This window comes from Oncorhynchus tshawytscha, linkage group LG11, assembly GCF_018296145.1.
Source record: "Oncorhynchus tshawytscha isolate Ot180627B linkage group LG11, Otsh_v2.0, whole genome shotgun sequence".
Classification (NCBI taxonomy): domain Eukaryota; kingdom Metazoa; phylum Chordata; class Actinopteri; order Salmoniformes; family Salmonidae; genus Oncorhynchus; species Oncorhynchus tshawytscha.
In genome coordinates this window covers 35,283,053-35,306,357 of record NC_056439.1, presented here as the reverse complement: position 1 = coordinate 35,306,357, position 23,305 = coordinate 35,283,053, and the positions used below count along the sequence as shown (strand labels likewise).

Sequence of the window (23,305 nt, the reverse complement as noted above, 5' to 3'; positions counted from 1 at the left end):
AAAGGCCCTCTCTGTGTTTGCCTACCTTGGTTATCCCACACAGTGACCACAGGAAGGAAATGGACAGTCATAATGGATGCAGATAGAGATAATGGACCACGTCTATGCTATAGTTGTTGCCTGTGCTGCTGACATGCTGTCATTTTCAGTCAAGTCATATGTTTCAATTAGATACTACCTCTGATCACAAAAAAAGGAATTTCACTCATAGTGAGAATGAGAATATGTATGACTTCATAAGCGTAGGAGGGAGAGTGATGTAATTTAACCAAAAAAACATGAATTTATGTGTAATATGTGTAGAAACATCGGTGTGTTGCAAACATGTAGAAACAAGGTGCAAACATTTGAATTGTTAGAGCGATTTTAGAGTGCTTAAAACGTAACATTGCCCCTCAATAATGCTGATTTATCCACTGGTGTTGAGTGGAATTATATTTTGAAGGGTGAAAACAGTATTGGAAAGGTTGGCAGTACCATTGTGTAGCAAAACTGCCTTAGGGCTGTGGGGGCTGCCATTCCCGTTGCCCTACTTCTGCTGCCATTGACTATTCAATCTTTTCCTCTCGGCTCTTATAGAGTTTTCAATGTGAAGCGTGTAGCTTTTAGAACAATGCTGTTTTGATGTTTATTATACACTGACTAGCTTTATCCTTCTACAAAATGACAAGTCAGCCATATACAATAGATAGACATCCAAAGCCTTGTCTTGAAAATGTTAAGTTTTATTGACAGACAACACTGTTAACAGAACAAAAATATATGTACATAAATAGGCAACCAAAAATATACAGTCTTACACAAAAACTTTCCACGTGGGTAATAGACAATACATTTAATTACTGGTGCATTATTTGTATTGAGGGGAATCAAAATGTTAAAACGGTCCAAAAACAAAGTAATATAAAACACTAATCAAAACCCACTGTTCTCTTTACAGACCAACATTGACCCACGTGTGCAGAGAGAAGGTCCCATTAACATGTAACTGCACAGACAGACATCCAGAATACAAGGTAATGGCGAGGGAGCTTTACATTGTCTTGATTCTTGATTTGACCTCTCATTATTTCTTTAGGGGTCCTGACATTTTGCGTAGGCCCTTAATCCGATAAAGCAGCCCATTAATAAAGTCCTGAGAGGGAAGAAGAAAAAACTAGATAACGCTACCTGTTTAAACAGTTGACTGTAAAACTCTTTCTGAGTCTGTGTAGGAGCAGTGAACCATTGAATTGCAACTATTTCTTTGTAGAGAACAAACACTTAGCAGACTTTTGTTTCGTTTTCGAGTACATGACCAAGGCTATAATGATTGCTTGTTGTGTCTCACCTCTTTAGGCTTGCCACATTCCTGCAGTAACTCCTGTAAATGGTCAGAAACAAACAAGGCCTCAGTAACTGATGTGGACATTGCTCTTTCACATCAAATATTGTGCAAGCACACCAACTGGGGTCAAGTGCTTGTAAAGCAATTACCCTACTTTGTTGAATATTCCTGGGTTTATGTGTAAAGTATAAACAAGGGCATGGCTGAAGTGTAAGTATTGGCTCATACTGTGACCCACAAAATGGCCTCTTGACTGGAAAATGTCTACAGTATGTTTTCCCTGTCTATGTTTTTCTTTTTAATGAGATTGTTTTATACGGCTCAAGATTGTCAGATTGGATGTCTCTGTGTTCTGGAGTAAATGATGGGCAGGGCCAACTGACAACACTGTGTTGGTGCCTGAGCTGAGCTCCTCCCAGGGGCAACCTGTCTGTAGTGTACTAACCTGCAGTCTGGATCTCTGCTCCATGTCTGACAGCTCCAGCAGCTCATCTATGTCAATCTCTAACTCTGGCATCTCCTCCTCCTGGACGGACGGACGGACAGAAAGACAGACAGACAGACAGACAGAAGGACAGACGGACAGACGGACGGGCGGACGGACGGACGGAAGGAGGGAGGGAGGGACAGAAAAAAGTGGTCAGAGACAATGGACCTCTTTGGAGCCCCATACACACATCCATACCACCACAGACAGACACTGGAACATTGTTTTTTTACCAGCCATGCAGACATAGATGACTGTCGCTCTCTGCCAACCCACAGTGTTTACAAACCAGTTTAACATATTTAATTCTTCGTACCAAAGAGAATGAGTCTCCAAGTACCACGTTTAAAAGCCATGCATGATGTACCACTACAACAATAATTTACGTGTAACCTAAAATGACGTCAAATTGTAATTTTTCCACGTTAAAAGGTTGTCAATGTATTCTAACTTGTGTATTCTGACTACAACTTAGTTGTGGATGTTATTATATTGGCATTACATAGTGGTATAAAAATAATAATAATTATATTACTAACAATGATGAGATTGATGATAGAAGCATTCAGGCAAGAACGAGAGACCAGGGGCGAAGGATAGGCAACCGCCATCTAATTTCATGGATGATTTACCCAGCTGGCATTTTGCTTAACCAATAAAGTAAGAATCACTCCGGTTTAAATGTTTATGATATAAGATTGTAAGAGTTTCAGCTTCCTTATACTGGGCTCATTCCTTTATATGGCAAATGTCCTGCGCAGATTAGTCTCTAGGCCTAATGTGCCTTCAGAAAGTACTCATACCCCTTGACTTATTCCACATTTTGTTGTGTTACAGCCTGAATTCAAAATGGATTAAATACATTTTTTCTCTCACCCATCTACACACAATACCCCATAATGACAAAGTGAAAACATGTTTTTAGAAATGTTTGCAAATGTATTGAAAAAGAAAAACAGAAATACCTTATTCACACCCCAGAGTCAATACTTTGTAGAAGCACCTTTGGCAGTGATTATAGCTGTGAGTCTTTCTGGGTAAGTCTTTAAGAGCTTTCCACACCTGGATTGTGCAACATTTGCCAATTACTATTTTCAAAATAATTCAATCTCTGTCAAATTGGTTGTTGATCAGGTCTTGTCATAGACTTTCAAGTAGATTTAAGTTGAAACTGTAACTTGGCCACTCGGGAACATTCTTGGTAAACAAGTTAAATAAAGGTTAAAAAAAACCACAAAAAAAACAACTCCAGTGTAGATTTGGCCTTGTGTTTTAGGTTATTGTCCTGCTGAAAGGTGAAGTGTGTGGTGGAAAGCAGACTGAACCAGGTTTTCCTCTAGGATTTTGCCTGTGCTTAGCTCCTTTCTGTTTCTTTTTTATCCTGAAAAACTCCCCAGTTCTTACTCATACTCATAACATGATGCAGCCACCACTATGCTTGAAAATATGGAGAGTGGTACTCAGTAAGGTATTGGATTTGCCCCAAACATAACACGTTATATTCAGGACAAAAAGTTAATTGCTTTGCCCCATTCTTTGCAGCATTGCTTTAGTGCTTTGCTGCAAATAGGATAAATGTTTTTGGAATATTTTTTATTCTGTACAGGCTTCCTTCGTTTAGTATTGTGGAGTAACTACAATGTTGTTGATCCATCCTCAGCTTTCTCGTATCACAGCCATTAAACTCTGTAACTGTTTTTAGCAAATTTCTACTTGCTAGCTTCATTTACAAACACAAAGTTGGAATCTAGCTAGCTAGCAAGTGATTTTGGGCACTGATGAACAGGGTTGGGGATCCCAGCTAGCAATGAGGAATCGGCCCAGAAGCAGCCCTCTTCCGGGGGACCGGAACTGATTGAAATGTCGGACTCGGCCTGGAAAGAAAAATGAATGACTGCCCACATCGGGTCCTTTCAGTCTACTGGAATTCAGCCGACTTTGCCGGCATCCACCAGAATCCCCCCAGAAGTGGCCCGATGCAAATTTAAATAAATGTATACAAAATTACTCGATTTAGTCATTATAAATAATACTATTATACATTTATACATAAATATTATACCCATTCACCCCCAAAAAATGTTAATGTCAGAGGAAACACCGTACACCTGGTGACCGTGTCAGTGTGCATGTGTCTGGCCCGCCACAGGAGTCGCTACCCAGCTAGCACAGTGGATCTGGGCCGATTCCGGCTGAGAGTTGGGCCACTCGCCTGAGAGTCAGAATCTGGGCCACCTTCAGCAGTATTACTTATGGCTAGGATGCGGGGATTGAGCTCGGGCCGATTCCGGTGTGAGTTATCTGGCCCAAATGTATATATTACTGTACTTGGGGATCGGACCGATTCCGGTGAGTTATCTGGCCTGAATATATTACTTGGGGCTCGGGCCGATTGGGGCTACTCTCTGGCAGATGATTACACGGGCTGCTTTATATAATTAACATTTCATTATTTCATTATTTTTTCCATATTCTCCTCATTGTTTCTGTGATAAAAAAATCTATTCACATTTAAATGATTTAAGAGTCCTGTGTAGTATTTTAGAATTTTCATACTTTGCGCAAGGCAATTAATAAGCATGAAAATCTTTGTGGATGAAACTTTCCGAGTGGCGCAGCGGTCTAAGACACTGCATCACATTGCAAACTGTCATCAAGGCAAAGGGTGGCTATTTTGAAGAATCTAAAATATGAAATATATTTAGATTTGTTTTACATGTTTTTGATTACGACGTGATTCCATATGTGTTATTTCATAGTTTGATATCTTCACTATTCTACAATGTAGAAAATAGTAAAAAAATAAAGAAAAACCCTGGAATGAGTACCGGTAGGTGTATTCAAACTTTTGACTGGTACTGTATATATACTTTGATTCTTTAGAATATAACTTATAAATGCCTCATGAGTTAGTTCAACTGTCACACTCCATGAGAACCCAAAATATAAGCTTGTTTTCCCCTAATGTTTGTAAACATTGTAAATGTAAACAAACACGGTATAGCCTCATACCATGTTTAAAACAATACTTTTGATATCATGGATGGGCAGTCCTTGCATCCAAAGTTCTGTCTATTAATATGAGCGTGGTTACATTTATCGAGTATCATCCCTCAGCTTTTTACCAAAACGGAGGCGTGGCGACCGTTTTGTTATTGTTTCATATGTGGCTTTGCCCTTTAAACAGCTGCAAATTTTCAAGATATCAAAGTGTCACCAACAAAAAGGTAAACAATAGGCCTATAGCAAATGCAGCATATGGCATTCCCTCACATGTAAATAGCACTTTTCAGTAATGCTCAAAGCAAGTCATTCCATGAGCCCAGTCAGTCCTCCATGACAACAAAATCATATCAGCAGAGTAGGCCTGGTAAATAAGTCCTTAGTTTTGGGGTTATGCTCAGGTAAAACAATTTGGATGATCTATACTTGTATATTTCCAAGTCCTATTCTTGAAGATCAAGGGCCATAACATTTATTGGAATGACTGGAATTCTGATAGACTTTGGTTTTTAATGTAAAAAGATAATTTTATCGTATTATTAAATGTAGTAGAAAGTGATGGGTTAAAAGAAGCCTACATAACCAACCTATAAAGCAAATTTAACATCCATATTTTGCCAGCTACAGTATGTAATCTTTAACATTGATTTATCCTGCAATAGATGTCGTTCAATTGGTAACATACATTTTTGTCTTCTTCTAATGCCTCTTCAGGGGAAAGTAATCTAAAAGTAACTTAATGTAATCAGATAACGTTACTGAGTTTGAGTAATCCAAAATTATGTTACTGATTACAATTTTGGACAGGTATCTCGTAACTGATTACATTTAGAAAGTAAACTAACCAACCCTGCTGATAATTTAATTTTAATTTAACCTTTTATTTAACTAGGCAAGTCAGTTAAGAACAAATTCTTATTTACAATGACGGCCTGGGAACAGTGAGTTAACTGCCTTGATCAGGGGCAGAACGACAGATTTTTTATCTTGTCAGCTCAGGGATTCAATCTAGCAACCTTTCGGTTACTGGCCCAACGCTCTAACCACTAGGCTATCTGCCGCCCTGGATAAACAGTGAGCACCTTTTGCTTTATTTAAGATAGTTTGACTGCTTGCAATTTTATGAAGTTGTAGACATGTTATTGTTTTTCGAAGTCAGTCCTGAGTGCACAGCCAGACTTTCCTGACTCGAGAGGATAGACTATGCAGTGCACTGATTAGTTTTTCATGCATATTTTTTTACTTGAGAAATACTGCACAAACACCTTAGCTAGATGTAAGATTGCACGACTATGATCTCCTCTGCAAAAACATCTACATTAATTACAGATTTCTTGATTTGTCTTAGATTAATGTAACTTAACGCTTATCTGGAAATATAATTATCTTATTAACTCAGTAGGCTGTGTTAACAGATTCCAAAGTAATTCAGTAATATCCTAGCAATGCAAATTACATACCCAATATATACTGTACATGAGTGTCTGCCAACTTCGAGAAACATTGCAAATCCACTCCCAGACCAAAATAACTAAAACAAATGTAACGGTAATCCATCTATATTCTGGCTGATATCTCCCCTTTGAAGACCATTTACTGAGAGGAAATGATGATGGCTCACTTCAGGCCACAGATGGCTGAGCAAGAAAATATCTGGAGTCAGCAGGTATAGTGTGGGGGCCCTTTATAATTTTCCAGTTGGGGGTTTTAAAGCCAGGTCTGTTGAGGATGGCAGATTTCTGGATGAGGAGAGAGCTCATCAATGAGGCTATTGCTGAGTGGTGGAAGAGACCAGGGTCCCCTGTGTGTCCCTCTAATTGATAAATGCTGCCAGGTCTGACTGTTTGTGATTCTGCTGCAGACTGGCATTATTCAACAAAAGCAGGGCCGAGCCGTGCTGGGCCAGCAAACCACTGATGCAGTGATCCTCCCTCTGCCTGACTGCCTTGAGACTGCAGGGAGATGAACAGTACAACAGAATATCAATGAGTGCAACAATGTCAGGGGGAAGGAAGAATTATGAATTTGTTATTGTCAGGAGAATGCCTTTGCAACCCTTCTAGTAGTTCTTTAATGTTTTATATTGTGTGTGGTTGATGCTTTTCGTTTGAGTAATTTTTTATAGTCAAAGAAATGTTTTATCTGGAGCTGGGACTGAAAATGGCTCGACAGCGCTTTTGAATTTAGTAAATTAGTAAAGCTAGTCTGACAATAAAATTAATGTTGACAGCTACGTTGTTCATGAAAAAATGTGTGGAATTGAGGATTCATTACCATATAAAGTAAACATTGACAACAGTAATCACATCATAGTCCATTAGTACTCATTCAAGCTACATTTTCCACTTTGCTTGTATCCCAGAAACACTATGACCACATCACAAACCAATGTTCGTATCGTTATTGGACAGAACTAGGTTACCTAAACCAATCAGTGTTATTAGTTGATAATACTCTGAGATCTAAAGGAAACCTTTCCCAGGAACCAATCAAAATGCTGCCAACCAATCAAAATATACCAAAACACAAGTCATACGCATACTGATAATCTGAGGTCATCTGCATTGTGCAGAGGCTGTAATGAGTTAAAGAGGCATCACACATTTAGTACTGTATACATTGACATTCAAGCCTTATTGACTTACATTTGTAAATTAATAATGACCCAACTGCACTCTGAATTATATTTATAAAGAGTAAAGGACAATATGTTCATTTGAAGTGTGTTTAAGTATCTTTCTCCCTACTCTTGAATGAGTGTTTTTTTTTCACACCTATAAGAATAGCAACTATTTTCCTAAAAAGTGTGAAGTCGGGGGCACTGTTGGAAGCCAAGGATGTAGAACGCGTTTCCCTATCGTTCCTGAGTTAGTGACCAAATGTATATATTTAACCTTGCAAAATTGTATATATTTCTGTTTGGTCAGGCATCTGAAGAGACCTCTAAACAATTCAGATCAAGTCTGAGAAATGTAAGTTTGTAATGTCATCTACCTGGCCAAAAACGGAGTATGCAAGAGCAGGCTGCAGCATGCACGCACCCTCTCCTGATTCACCCCCGCCACCGGATGCTACGGCTAATGTCAGCCCCACGGGAACACTGACTGGGGAGCTGCTACAATCCGTGATGGGCAGCTTCAAAATTGACTCTCTCTACCAATCTCAGGTCAGAGATATCAATGGTCAAAACAAGCTTAAAAAATCTATAGAGAGTAAACAGAATTAAGCTAGACGCCTACGGAGCTGCCTTATTGGAGCTGGAGTGCGGTGCTACAGACTACAGCACTTGCATTAGCGAGCTAGAGGCTAACGTTGGCTCATTAAAAACTAGGGTGGCATACCTTGACAATAGATGCGAAGATATGGAAAGTAGAATGCGGAGGAACAACATTCGTCTTCTGGGAATACCGGAGGGAGTGGAGGGCCCAAGACCGACGGAGTTCATGGCCCAGCTGCTTCAGGAGCTGCTCGGCCTGGAGGAGAAGCCGCTGCTAGACCGGGCCCACCGCACCCTGCGTAGCCGACCCCGGGATGGAGAACCCCCATGACCATTTGTCATCAGGGTGCACTTCTTTCACGTCTGCAATGACATACTGAGTAGATCGGGAGAAGCATATCCTCTCCTCTACAAGGGTAAAAGAGTCTTGATATTTGCAGACTACACCACGACTGTGGCTAAGAAGCGGGCTAGCTTCGGAGCTGTGAAGCGTCAGCTGTGAGCCTGCCCAGGCATGAAATTCGGCCTCATCTACCCTGCAGTTCTGACTCTGACTTTACCGGACGGCTCCACGCACAGATTCGAGGACCCGGCTCTAGCAGCCGATTTCATCAACAAGAACGTGAAAGCGGCTGTTGTACCGCATGGTGTGGTACAAATGGTTGGTTAGATGGTCTTGTTAGCAGGCTAGTTAGCAGGCCAGCTGGCAGACTGGTTGGCTAGCGAAGCCAACTTTGCTGGGTTCATTGACACTTGAATGTCGTTATTTTTTTTCTTTTCATATCCAACCCATGTTGGTGAGTATACAGATGACTCCCCAATATAATGTGATACAATGCAGATATGCATATACATATTCTTTATTCCACTCACATTATTGCTTTTAATTTGTATCATTACTATTTTATTTTGATCTAAGCCTTAAGCCTTGATCTTATTCTTTTTTTTAATCTATTGCCAATGTCTGGCTGTTTTCATGGTTCAGTCGCAGTTTTACCACTTTTATTGATCTTAAACCTCTCTTAACCAAGGTGAGTTTTCCTTAGACTCTACTGGGGACCAATCTATGCATGTTTGGTTTACTCTGGTTAAATGGTTTCCTCTGGTTAAATTATCATGCTTTGCTCTAAACTTTTTTTGTATTTAGGGTTTTGCTTGCATCTCAGTTGGGGAGATGCTTCGGCAAGGGAGGTTGTGAGAGAAGGGTTTTTTCCCTCTTTAGTTGTATATAGTTTTTAATGTTTTTTTGCACTTCGTCGCTTGTCTTTGTTTTTCAAATTTGAGCTATTAGGGTCAACAACGATCTTTCGTTTACATTGTACCTTGTCCTCTCTCTCTTAAGACATATCTCAGCCTAGTGTAGTCCATCCAGCTGGAGGGAATGGTTTTAATTTTCTTACTTGGAATTGTAGGGGCATCAATAACCCAGTTAAACGTAGTAAGGTGCTACACCACCTTCATTAACTGAACGCTCACATCATCTTTCCCCAAGAAACTCATCTGAAGGCATCACAACAGTCATGTCTTAGGTGCAGATGGGTGGGTCAGATGTTCCATTACTCATTTCAGAATAAGGCAAGAGGGGTGGCTATTTTACTTCACAGATTGGTACCTTTTACAAGTTCTAATGTGATCGCAGATCCACATGGTAGATACATAATTGTCAGTGATACGCTGCTCAATACGAATGTACTTCTTGTTAATATTTATGCTCCTTGTTGGGACAATGGTGATTTCTTCAAATCGTTTTTTTCTATACTCCCGATATGCCCTCCCATATGTTGATCTTAGGTGGTGACTTTAACTGTTGGTTAGACCCACATTTTGATCGATCCTCCACTAAACCTATTACCTTGTCAACATCAGCTAGAGTTGTCCGAACAGTTATGTCTACATTTGAAGTTTCAGACCCTCGGAGAATGTTTAATCCATTTGGAAAAGCATACTCTTTTATCTCATCGGTTCACCACACTTTTACGTGCATGGACGACTTCCTTGTAGATGACAGACTTCTCCATTCCATGTCTTCATGTTCATATAATCCAATGTATCTCACCACGCCCCTGTTACTATGGAAGTGGTCTTTCAAACTGTTGACAACCTGTGGCCACCTTGGCGGCTAAATACTCAACTGCTCAGTAATGAACACTGTCAATTTTGTTTTGGGTCAAATTTACTTTTTCATAAGTACAAATAGAACCCAAAACATCTCTGTGTCTACTCTCTTGGAAACTTTGAAAGCTTACTCTATATCAGAGGTGAAATTATTTCCTACACCGCACATGAGAACAAACACGCTGTATTGCCCAATTAGATGACATTTAAGTCGTTTCACCATCTCCAGATATTTATAAGGAGCGTTTAACTTTGCAAGCAGAATTTGACAAATTTTTAATAGACCAGGTTACTGAACTGCTTGTCAAGTCTAGGAGCACTACGAGCAAGGAGATAAAGCCAGTAAATTATTAGCTCACAAGTTACGCCAACTATCATCATCACACCAGATTCCTAAAATTCGTAAATCATCTGGGATATCATTAGAAGCTGTCAAATCCCTTCAATCCGGGAGAAGCTCAGGGCCTGACGGCTACTCAGCAGAGTTTTATAAAAAAGCTTCTCTCCAAAATAGCCCCTATTCTAATTGAAATGTACAATGAAGCATTTGTAAATGCTGCTCTCCCACAGACTCTCTCACTCAGGCAACCATTTGTCTTTTCTTTATAAATACAATCCAATTAGCCTGATAAATGTCGACTACAAAATTCTAGCCAACTTCTGGCAACGAGTCTGGAAACAGTCCTCCCATCAATTATCTCTCTGGGTCAAACATGATTTATTAAAAATAGACACTCATTCTTCAATCTTCGACGATTATTTAATATTATATATAATCCCTCTGTCACCAATGCCTCTGAAGCCATTATATCCTTGGATGCAGAGAAAGCCTTCGACCGGGTGGAATGGAAATTAGAGGTCGACCGAATAATTGGAATGGCCGATTAATTGGGGCCAATTTCAAGTTTTCATAACAATCGGAAATTGGTATTTTTGTACGCCGATTTAGCCTTTTTTTTCTTTTACAACTTTATCTAAGGAGGCATGTCAGTTAAGAACACATTCTCATTTTCAATGACGGCCTAGGAATGGTGGGTTAACTGCCTTGTTCAGGGGCAGAACAACAGATTTTTACCTTGTCAGCTCAGGTATTCAATCTTGCAACCTTACGGTTAACTAGTCCAACGCTCTAACCACCTGCCTCACGAGGAGCCTGCCTGTTATGCGAATGCAGTAAGAAGCCAAGGTAAGTTGCTAGCTAGCATTAAACTTATCTTATAAAAAACAATCAATCAATCATAATCACTAGTTATAACTACATATGGTTGATGATATTACTAGTTTATCTAGCGTGTCCTGTGTTGTATATAATCGATGCAGTGCACAATCGCGAAAAAGGGCTGTCGTTGCTCCAACGTGTACCTAACCATAAACATCAATGCTTATCTTACAATCTATACACAGAAGTATATATTTTTAAACCTGCATATTCAGCTAAAAGAAGAGGTTAGCTGGCAATATTAACCAGGTGAAATTTTGTCACTTCTCTTGCGTTCATTGCATGTAGAGACAGGGTATATGCAACAGTTTGGGCCGCCTGGCTCATTGCAAACTAATTTGCCATAATTTTACGTAATTATGACATAACATTGGAGGTTGTGCACTGTAAAGCAATATTTAGACTTAGGGATGCCATCCGTTAGATAAAATACGGAACGGTTCCGTATTTCACTGAAATAATAAAGGTTTTGTTATCGAAAAGATAGTTTCCGGAATCGACCATATTAATGACCTAAGGCTAGTATTTCTGTGTGTTATTATGTTATAATTAAGTCTATGATTTGATAGAGCAGTCTGACTGAGCGATGGTAGGCACCAGCAGGCTCGTAAGCATTCATTCAAACAGCACTTTCATGCGTTTTACCAGCAGCTCTTCGCAATGCTTCAAGCATTGCGCTGTTTATGACTTCAAGCCTATCAACTCCTAAGATTAGGCTGGTGTAACCGATGTGAAATGGCTAGCTAGTTAGCGGGGTGCGTGCTAATCGCTTTTCAAACGTCACTCGCTCTGAGACTTGGAGAGGTTGTTCCCATTGCTCTGCATGGGTAACGCTGCTTCGAGGGTGGCTGTTGTCGATGTGTTCCTGGTTTGAGCCCAGAGAGAAATAGTCCTATAATTCCTATAATAACTACAACCTAAAACTTCTTACCTGGGAATATTGAAGACTCATGTTAAAAGGAACCACCAGCTTTCATATCTTCTCATGTTCTGAGCAAGGAACTTAAACGTTAGCTTTCTTACATGGCACATATTGCACTTTTACTTTCTTCTCCAACACTTTGTTTTTGCATTATTTAAACCAAATTGAACAGTTTCATTATTTATTTGAGGCTAAATTGATTTTGTTGATGTATTAAATTAAGTTAAAATAAGTGTTCATTCAGTATTGTTGTAATTGTCACTATTACAAATAAATAAGAAAATCGAACGATTAATCGGTATCTGCTTTTTTTGGTCCTCCAATAATTGGTATCGGTATCGGCGTTGAAAAATCATAATTGGTCGACCTCTAATGGAAATACATTTTTTGCACCTTAAATAAATTTGGCTTTGGCTCCAAATTCATTACTTGGATAAGACCTCTGTACTCATCCCCTCAAGCCTCTGTCAGGACTAATAACTCTCAATCAGATTGCTTCCCTTTGCAACGATCGACACGCCAGGGTTGCCATTTATGTCCCTTACTGTTTGCCCTCGCCATAAAACACCTTGCAGTAGCACTTCGCTCCAACCCCCTCATCAAAGGTATAGTCAGAAACTGACACGAACACAAACTCTTTATATGCAGATTATTTACTATTATACACATCCGACAGTCATGTTTCTGTTCTTGCTGCCCTTGCCACTTTCACATCATTCGGTCACTTATCAGGGTATAAACTGAATCTCAGTAAAAGCGAATTGATGCAGCACAATGTAGCCGCCAAAAATGTCCCTTTACATAACCTCCTATTTAAAATTGCTCACAGTAGTTTTATTTATATCGGGCTGCACTTCACAATCAGATTTGAAAACCTTTATCAGGCCAACTTTGCTCCTCTTTTAACCCGTACTAAGGGCGATTTGTGCCTACCTATTTTTCTTCCCAAAATGCTTTTCAAAAAGATTGACGGCCTAATTCCTCCTTTTATATGGGACAAAAAGCTTTTACGAAAACAGCTTTTGCAGAGGCCCAAACCAGATGGCGGTCTAGCGCTACCGGGTTTTAGATTCTATTATTGATTCTATTATTATCTATTAACCTTAGGATCATTCAGTACTGGTTGCAGAGCAGAGAGATACCCCCAATTTGGCTAGAGATGGAGGCCGCCTCATTTATACCAGCATCATTGTCTTCCCTTACTCCTCCGTTACAGGCCCTTACTCCTCCTTCACCGAAAATACATGTGTCAAAACAACATTGAAGATCTGGAATCAATTTCGGCGCCACTTTGGGTTTCAGACAACCTCTTATTTCGCTCTGGTAGCCACAAACCCAGCTTTCCCCCCATCTATGGTTGATGGTGCTTTCACAACATGGTCTAGTCTCTGTATTAAAATATTTAGGGATCTTTATATTAACAATACATTTAGTACGTTTGAACAATTATCAGCTAAATGTGGTCTCCCCAGACATAATTTCTTTAGGTTCTTACAAGTCCGGAGTTAGGTCCAAAGCAAAGATCCCCGATTCCCCACACTTCCTGGTGAAACACAGTTTGACACATTTCTTATCCCACTTTCTACTCTGAAAGGCACCTTGTCAATAATCTACAGTCAAATTTGCTCACAACAAGCCACCTCATTAAACAATATTAAATACTCATGGGAGGAGGAACTGGGTGAGGAAATATCAGATGAACTATGGGAAGGGGCACTCAAAAGGGTACATACCTCTTCTATTTGTGCTCGGCACGGTCTTATTCAATGCAAACTCATTCATAGGGCTCACTGGACCAAAGCAAGATTATCCTAAATTTACAAGGATGTGAACCCTAATTGTGTACGACGTAACCCGTCCCCTGCTAATCATGTACACATGTTTTGGTGTTGCCCATCTCTTGTTGGTTTCTGGAAAGACATCTTTAACACACTTTCAGAATTAAGCGGCACACAGAACGAACCAAATCCTTTTATTGCATTTTTTGTGGTTTCCTTACCCACATTACAACTGACCAAAATGAATAAGGATGTAATTGCCTTTGTCACTTTGTTAACGAGACGATTAATTTTACTTAGATGGAAATCCTCGGTTTGGATTAAATCCGGATTAAATCCGTTTTGAATTGCATAAAGTTGGAAAAAATTTAACACACCCTCAATGTGGCGGCAGGGTAGCCTAGTAGTTAGAACGTTGGACTAGTAACCGGAAGGTTGCAAGTTCAAATCCCCGAACTGACAAGGTACAAATCTGTCCTTCTGCCCCTGAACAGGTTCATATTGTTCAGTGTTCTCTCTTTTATTAAAGAGTTATGTTCGCTTACCACGCTGCGCCTTGGTCTCCTCTTTTTGACTTCCATGACAGAACAACCCACCAAAAGGCCGTCATTGAAAATAAGAATTTGTTCTTAACTGACTTGCCTAGCTAAATAAAGGTAAAATAAAAATGGGTCTATAGACAAATTCTATGCAATGTGGGCTCCCTTTTTTTCATATGTTAAATGACTACATTTCCCTGCAGTTCCAGAGTGATGTATATTTATATTTATAAATCGGTGATGTAAGAGGCCTAGTATGTGTATATACGGTATCTCGGATGTTAAGGAGGACTGTATTAGCTGTGCTAGTTGACCTGTAACAACTGTATCAAAATAAATATTTTTTTGTCTTAGTTTTTTGTGTTGTTATATTTCTGTATCACTCTTTGCTTTGCTGTATTGTTGTCTTTGATTTGTTGTTTTATATTACTACCAAATAACTAAGGTCAGGGCGTGACAACTTTTAAGTTATCTTTGTTTTCTTTATTATTTGGTTAGATCAGGGTGTGACAAGGGTGGTTTGTTTAGTTTTTGTATTGTCTAGGGGTTTTGAATGTCTAGGTGTTTATATGTCTATGGTTGCCTAGATTGGTTCTCTATCAGAGGCAGCTGTTTATCGTTGTCTCTGATTGGGAACCATATTTAGGTAGCCATATTCCTTGGTAATTTTGTGGGTTGTTCTATGTTTAGTTGCATGTTCTGCACTAGCCATATTGCTTCACGGTTCGTTTTGTTCAGTGTTCTCTCTTTTATTAAAGAGTTATGTTCGCTTACCACGCTGCGCCTTGGTCTCCTCTTTATGACGACCATGACAGAACAACCCACCAAAAAAAGGACCAAGCAGCGTGCTAAAAAGGAGTGGACATCTTGGACCTGGGAGAAAGCGGAGTGGTGGACATCCTGGACCTGGGAGGAGGTAATTGCAGGGGACAAAACCCTGCCATGGAAGCAGGTGGAGATAGCGCAGGAGGAACGGCGTCAATATGAGGGTACACGGCTGGCACGGAAGCCCGAGAGGCAGCCAAGATTTTGGGGAAGAGGCACACGTGGAGATTGCATGAGTCAGGTCGGCGACCTGAGCCAACTCCTCGTGCTTACTGTGGGGAGCGTGTTACTTGTCAGGCACCGTGTTATGCATTTACAGGGCGAAAATAAACATCCAGCCAGGACGGGTTGTGTCAGCTCTACACTCCAGACCTCCAGTACGCCTTCACAGTCCAGTACGTCCTGTTCCTCCTCTCCGCACTCGCCCTGAGGTGCATGTCCTCAGCCCGGTGCCACCAGTTCCGGCACCAGGCCTACAGTGTGCCTCGGTAGTCCAGAGCGTCCGGCGACAGTACCCAGTCCGGAGCGTCCGGCGACAGTACCCAGTCCGGAGCGTCCGGCGACAGTACCCAGTCCGGAGCGTCCGGCGACGGGTCCCAGTCCGGAGCGTCCGGCGACGGGTCCCAGTCCGGAGCGTCCGGCGACGGGTCCCAGTCCGGAGCGTCCGGCGACGGGTCCCAGTCCGGAGCGTCCGGCGACGGGTCCCAGTCCGGAGCGTCCGGCGACGGGTCCCAGTCCGGAGCGTCCGGCGACGGGTCACAGTCCGGAGCGTCCGGCGACGGGTCACAGTCCGGAACCTCCGGCGACGGTCCCCGGCCCGGGGTCTCCGGCGACGGTCTCCAGCGACGATCCATGCAGAGAGGGTCCCCAGCCCGGGGCCTACGGCGAGGATCCGCAGTCCAGAGCTTCCAGCGATGATCCACGGGCCAGTGCTACAAGAGCGGACTCAATGTAAAGAAGGGGGGCGGAGTCCAGAACCAAAGCCACCACCAAGGTCAGATGCCCACCCAGACCCTCCCATATAGGTTCAGGTTCAGGTCGGCACTAGCCATATTGCTTCACGGTTCATTTTGTTTAGATCTGTTCAGTGTTCTCTCTTTTATTAAAGAGTTATGTTCGCTTACCACGCTGCGCCTTGGTCTCCATATGACGGCCGTGACACAAGTACAATTTTGTTGAAAATCCAATAAACAAAGTTTAAAAAATATATATCTCTTTTTTAAAGGTGTGAAGTCAGCGATATGGTTCAGTGCCACTGCCACTCAGACCCAACCAGCTGGCTACTTGTATACATTAGATGTCTCTAAATAACTCAGCTATTGACATAGGGTGTCATGACTTTTGCCGAAGTCGGTCCCTCCTTGTTCGGGCGGTGTTCGGCGGTCGATGTCTCCGACCTTCTAGCCATCACTGATCCATTTTTATTTTCTATTGGTTTTGTCTTGTCTTTCACATCTGGTTCCAATCCCATCAATTACATGTTGTGTATTTAACCCTGTTTCCCCTCATGTCCTTGTCGGAGATTGTTTATGTGTTGGTGCCCACTTTTTTGTTTATGGGTATTGTGCCCACTTTTATGATTTTGTATGTTTTGGAGTTTTGTGAAACATTTATTAAACAACTCCGTTTATACCAAGTTCGATTCTCCTGCGCCTGACTTCCCTGCCATCAACACGCACCCGTTACACAGGGGGCTGACAGTAAATGCTTCTTCACGGAAGAGTCAGAGTACCCAACCACAGCTAAACTTAACTTCCCCTGAGTTCATGTGAAATTAATGCCATTAACCAAGGCTCATGAACCAACCATGTCTCCCCCGGCCACAGCAATGGGTGGTGTCTACCAAACAACTAATCCACCTCAGACTGGAGTTTGTCAAGACACCACTGAAATCTGACATGAAAACAATAGCTCCTTAAATCCTCAGCGTTAGGACATACTTAGGGCCATGAGGTTTTTTTCTGACTGATGACCTGCCCAGGAAACCTTGCTGGCCCTAGTCATAATGTTTTATCCATACAGGGCTGTGCTACAATTGAAATACAAAGACTGTATCTACCAGACAACTACAATAACAAAGGAGTACTGTTGAGGTACTGTTACTGCTACTGTCTTATCTCATCAATCATGCAGGGATCCCATCCCTCTGTCATGAAGGGCCTTCTCTCTCCGGGATTCCCCAAGACGAATTAGTGCAGTCTGGAACTCAAACAGTTAAACCTAATAACATTAGTCTTGTACTGATTATATGTTCATAACATCTGCTGTACTGATACTTATGATAATGGTATGATAACTCTATACATTGGCATGAAAATTATAAATAGCAGGCAAGACTGACTTCATCGAGATTCCACAACAGTATACCATGACGCATTTCAGGGATCTTTGTATGTGTGTGTGTATATATATATCTATACTACCGTTCAAAAGTTTGGGGTCACTTAAATGTCCTTGTTTTTGAAAGAAAAGCATTTTTTAATCCATTAAAATAACATAAAATTGATCAGAAATAGTGTAGACATTGTTAATGTTGTAAATGACTATTGTAGCTGGAATTGGCAGATTTGTAAAAATGGAGTATCTACATAGGCGTACAGAGGCCCATTATAAGAAACCATCACTCCTGTGTTCCAATGGCACATTGTGTTAGCTATTCCAAGTTGATCATTTTAAAAGGGTAATTGATCATTAGAAAACCCATTTGCAATTATGTTAGCAGAGCTGAAAACTGTTGTCCTGATTAAAGAAGCAATAAAACTGGCTTTCTTTAGACTAGGTGCATTTGGGTGAGTGGGTCAGATGGAGCATCAGCATTTGTGGGTTCGATTACAGGCTCAAAATGGCCAGAAACAAAGAACAAGGAACACCTGTTAATTGAAATGCATTCCTCATGAAGCTGGTTGAGAGAATGCCAAGAGTGTGAAAAGCTGTCATCAAGACAAAGGTTGGCTACTTTGAAGACTCTCAAATAAAAAAAAATATATATATATATATTTTGGAATAAGGGTAATGCAAACCTTACAAAATGCCAACCGCTATTACAGTGGTTTTATTAAAATCACCCAGGCTTAGCTCACATGCATGGGCTCTCTACTGGCCAGATCTGGTGGAGACACTGGGAGGAGACGCTGGGTGTCTGCCACCAGAATGGCAGTGGAGGATGGAATAATGGACGGCTCATAATAATGGCTGGAACGGAACAAATGGAATGGCATCAAACACACGGAAACCACGTGTTTGATCTATTTGATACCATTCCACCTATTCCACTCCAGCCATTACCATGAGCCAGTCCTCCCCAATTAAGGTGCCACCAACCTCCTGTGCAGACTGGGTGTAATAAATGTCTCTCGCTCCCATATCAGTGTTTTTTAATTGATTTTATTTCACCTTTATTTAAACAGGTAGGCCAGTAATTTGCAAATAAATTCATAAAAAATCCTACAATGTGATTTTCTGGATTTTGTTTCTCATTTTGTCTGTCATAGTTTAAGTGTACCTATGATGAAAATTACAGGCCTCTCTCATCTTTTTAAGTGGGAGAACTTGCACAATTGGTGGCTAACTAAATACTTTTTTGCCCCACTGTAGCTATTCTCAGGAACTAAACCTTTCATGAGGACACCACTCACATGTGAAGCTCTCTCATGCCCTGAAGTATCAGTAAGCCATATGCAGAGTATTTTTTGGCAGTGGAGAAGAATGTTTTGCTTGGAGGCACTCAGACCATCTGTGGTCACTCATTGCCCCAGCCTAAGTTTCTCCTCCATCAGGACAGTAAAATGTGAAACATCACCCTCCTCCACCCCCACCTACCCCAATCCAGCTTCAAACAGAGGCTGTTACAGTGGTGTAAAGTACTTAAGTAAAACTATTTTAAAGTACAACTTAAGTCGTTTGTTTGGGGTATCTGTACTTTACTATTTATATTGACAACTTTTACTTTTACTCCATTACATTCCTAAAGAAAATATGTACTTTTTACTCCCATGCATTTTCCATGACACCCAAAAGTACTTTTGAATGCTCAGGCAGGACAGCAATATGGTCAAATTCACGCACCTATCAATGTAACACATTGTTATCCCTGCTGCCTCTGATTGGGCGGACTCACTAAACACAAATACTGCATTTCTAAATTATTTCTGAGTGTTGGAGTGTGCCACTGTCTGTTCCTAAAAATATATACATATGTCCAGTCTGGCTGGCTTAAAGGTCCAATGCAGCTATTTTTTAAATCTCAATATCAAATCATTTCTGGACAACAATTAGGTACCTTCCTGTGATTGTTTTAAATTAAAATGCTCCAAAATAAACAAAAATAGCTTCTTAGCAAAGAGTAATTTCTCAAGCCAGAATTTAGCTAGGATGGTCTGAGAGTTGTCACGAATCTCGCCGAAGATGGTGCCTCTTCCTGTTCGGGCGGCGCTCGGCGGTCATCGTAGCTGCCATCGATTCCCTTTCCATTTGTTTCTGTTTATTGGGTAATTGGGTACACCTGTTGTGAGTTAGTGTTTGTTTGTAGGCTATTTAAGTGCACTAGACCCGCTGGGTATTTGTGCAGGCTTGTTTTCCTGTTATCTGGTGTATGAGTGTAATCAGTATTTTTCCTGACAGTTTTAATCCGTTGTATTTTGGGACGGGTTGTTTCATGCGCCCTGGTGTTTTGCATGTCGTGGCTCCACAGTCTATGGAATAAAATATCCACAAACTGAATTACCTGCTCTCTGCGCTTGACTCCTCCACTCCCCACTGTTAGAAGTTGTAACAAGAGTGGTCTGAGTGGGGAGGGGATAACTGAAAACTACCTGTCATTGGCAGAGAGGTTTAAAACTAATTTACCACCTGGTGAAGTCCCACCAAAATAGGTTGACATTTCAGGTGGTCTTTTCAAACAGCTCTTACACAAAAAAGGCATTATCATAATTTTCACAATTTCACAGTATTATTCCAACCTCATATTGTGTAAATATTTCTAAAACACATGAATATCACATTTTGAATGCACTGGGCCTTTAATATCCGGAATTTAATGTATGACAATTGATAACTTTTTTTTAATAACTTTTTCTATCAAATCAAATCAAATCCAATTGTATTTGTCACATACACATGGTTAGCAGATGTTAATGCGAGTGTAGCGAAATGCTTGTGCTTCTAGTTCCGACAATGCAGTAATAACCAACAAGTAATCTAACTAACAATTCCAAAACTAATGTCTTATACACACAAGTGTAAGGGGATAAAGAATATGTACATAAAGATATATGAATGAGTGATGGTACAGAGCGGCATAGGCAAGATGCAGTAGATGGTATCGAGTACAGTATATACATATGAGATGAGTACGTAAACAAAGTGGCATAGTTAAAGTGGCTAGTGATACATGTATTACATAAAGATGCAGTAGATGATATAGAGTACAGTATATACGTATACATATGAGATGAATAATGTAGGGTATGTAAACATTATATTAGGTAGCATTGTTTAAAGTGGCTAGTGATATATTTTGCATCATTTCCCATCAATTCCCATTATTAAAGTGGTTGGAGTTGAGTCAGTGTGTTGGCAGCAGCCACTCAATGTTAGTGGTGGCTGTTTAACAGTCTGATGGCCGTGAGATAGAAGCTGTTTTTCATTCTCTCGGTCCCAGCTTTGATGCACCTGTACTGACCTTGCCTTCTGGATGATAGCGGGGTGAACAGGCAGTGGCTCGGATGGTTGTTGTCCTTGATGATCTTTATGGCCTTCCTGTGACATCGGGTGGTGTAGGAGGGCCTGGAGGGCAGGTAGTTTGCCCCCGGTGATGCGTTGTGCAGACCTCACTACCCTCTGGAGAGCCTTACGGTTGTGGGCGGAGCAGTTTCTGTACCAGGCGGTGATACAGCCCGCCAGGATGCTCTCGATTGTGCATCTGTAGAAGTTTGTGAGTGCTTTTGGTGACAAGCCGAATTTCTTCAGCCTCCTGAGGTTGAAGAGGCGCTGCTGCTCCTTCTTCACAATGCTGTCTGTGTGGGTGGACCAATTCAGTTTGTCTGTGATGTGTATGTACTTAAGCACATTTAAAACCAGATACTTCCAGACTTTTACTCAAGTTGTATTTTACCGGGTGATTTTCACTTTTACTTGACTCATTTTCTATTAAAGGTATCTTTACTTTTACTCAAGTATGACGATTTAGTACTTTTTCCACCACTGCTGTGTTGTCATATGATCTCCATCATTAGGTGGACACCCATGCTCCTGAAGACATCCCTCTGACTCCGCTGTGCCATCCCTCTACATGTGATAGCCAGACTTCTGTTGCCATGGCATTCCCAGCAAATTGTTGCAGCCTCTGAATAGCAGTGTAGTTATGACATGGGGGTCCTACGATCTCCACACAAGGGTCCCAGTCATAATCTATTAAATCAATTATGCAAATGCACAGTGTCTCCGTTTGTGGTGTGCAGTCCTGGCCTTAAGTAGTTATATAGGCGGCCTCCCTGTCGAGATCTAGGCTGTAAACCTCAAGTTCTTAGATGTGTTCTGATAGCACACTGTCCAGAGGCAACAGAGATTTACCTCCCTGTCTGAACCCATGTCACAGAGGGGTTGATGCTCATCTTCTGAGGACAGAGGCTGCTGCCACAATAGTACTGTCTGTGTCGTGTTCATTAATAAGGAAAAGGGTGATTGTATCAGCCAATCACTATATTTATGTTACATAATATTTAGTTATCTCTTGAATGCTGTATGTATGTCCATTCAGCGATCAGGAAAGGGTATACAATCATTTAATATGATGTATTATCATCCTAATATGATGGTAATATAATGTGTATCTTATCACAAGTTTGTTACACAACCCCCAAGAAAACTACCAATCAGAGCTCTATATTCTGTGCTTAACACCAAAGCAGTGTGGGAAAATAATTTGCTGCCAGTAAATGAAGCTTGGATCAATGCACACACAGCCACACCTCTGTTCAGACACTCCACTCTCCCTCTCTTTTTGCTTCTCATGTTGTGTAACCCTCCTCAGGCACCTGTGCTGCTCCGTACCTCCCCTGCGTTCTACCCACACAGCCCGTGGGACCTAGCTAACTGTGCCTGTAGCAGCCTTGCACGACCTACCTCACAGTCAAAGAGCAGGTGCAGCTGATCGTCGATCCACTCCTCGATATCCAGCCTCCTCTGCAGGTCCTTACGGTTGTATTTGACGGTCAGCTTGCCCAGTTTGCGATGTGGAGGCTCCTCTGTTTTGTCTGCAGACTGGAACATCACCCTGGACTGGGTGCCTGGCTCCGACGCCATGCCTGCCATGGCCTCGGGAAAACAGCTGAGGAAACAGAGCCGTCTCTCTCGTTCTATCTCTCCCTCTGTCTCTGGTGCTCTCACTCCCACCCTCTCTCTTCGCTGTCTTTCTTGTGTGCTCGCTCTTTTTCTTCTTCTCTTGCTCTAGCTCTCCTACCTATCTATCTTACTTGCTTGCTGTGTCTATCTTTGTCTGCTCGTCTCTCTCTCTCTAGTTATCTCCTTCCCTCTCTCTCCCTCCCTCGCACCCTCCCTCCCACCCTCCCTTGCAAGCTCGCTGCCTGTGGAGGATGGTAATGAAATACTCCTCTGTGTGTGTCTCAGTAGGTGTGTATCTGGGTGTGTTTGCTATCCTTCTCTCTCAAGTGGGAGAGCATAGGTCAATTACAGAGTGATAAAGACTAAGGGTTGAGGGTGGAACCAAAGCTAGGAGTATGGCAGCTGTTAGCAATAATTATATTTTCATAATTTTGTATTCCAGAAATTAATTATTGACCCAAATTCTAACAAGTGATTTTTGGTTTCAAATTTCCCCATGTGTCCTAATCAAGAAGTGACTGCATTACTCTGT

The 23,305-nt window shown here is 41.4% G+C and overlaps 1 protein-coding gene across 1 annotated transcript; it reads right to left on the bottom strand.

Annotated features, from left to right (window-relative positions):
- Nucleotides 1-707: 707 nt before the first annotated feature.
- ppp1r14d (protein phosphatase 1 regulatory inhibitor subunit 14D) lies at nucleotides 708-22,971 on the bottom strand. The gene is made up of 4 exons (XM_024437477.2): nucleotides 22,555-22,971; nucleotides 1,773-1,853; nucleotides 1,331-1,363; nucleotides 708-1,135 (listed from the first exon to the last, which is right to left on the bottom strand). The coding sequence occupies exons 1-4, from the start codon at nucleotides 22,741-22,743 to the stop codon at nucleotides 1,067-1,069; spliced, it is 372 nt and encodes a 123-aa protein (XP_024293245.1). The 5' UTR covers nucleotides 22,744-22,971; the 3' UTR covers nucleotides 708-1,066.
- Nucleotides 22,972-23,305: the final 334 nt, after the last annotated feature.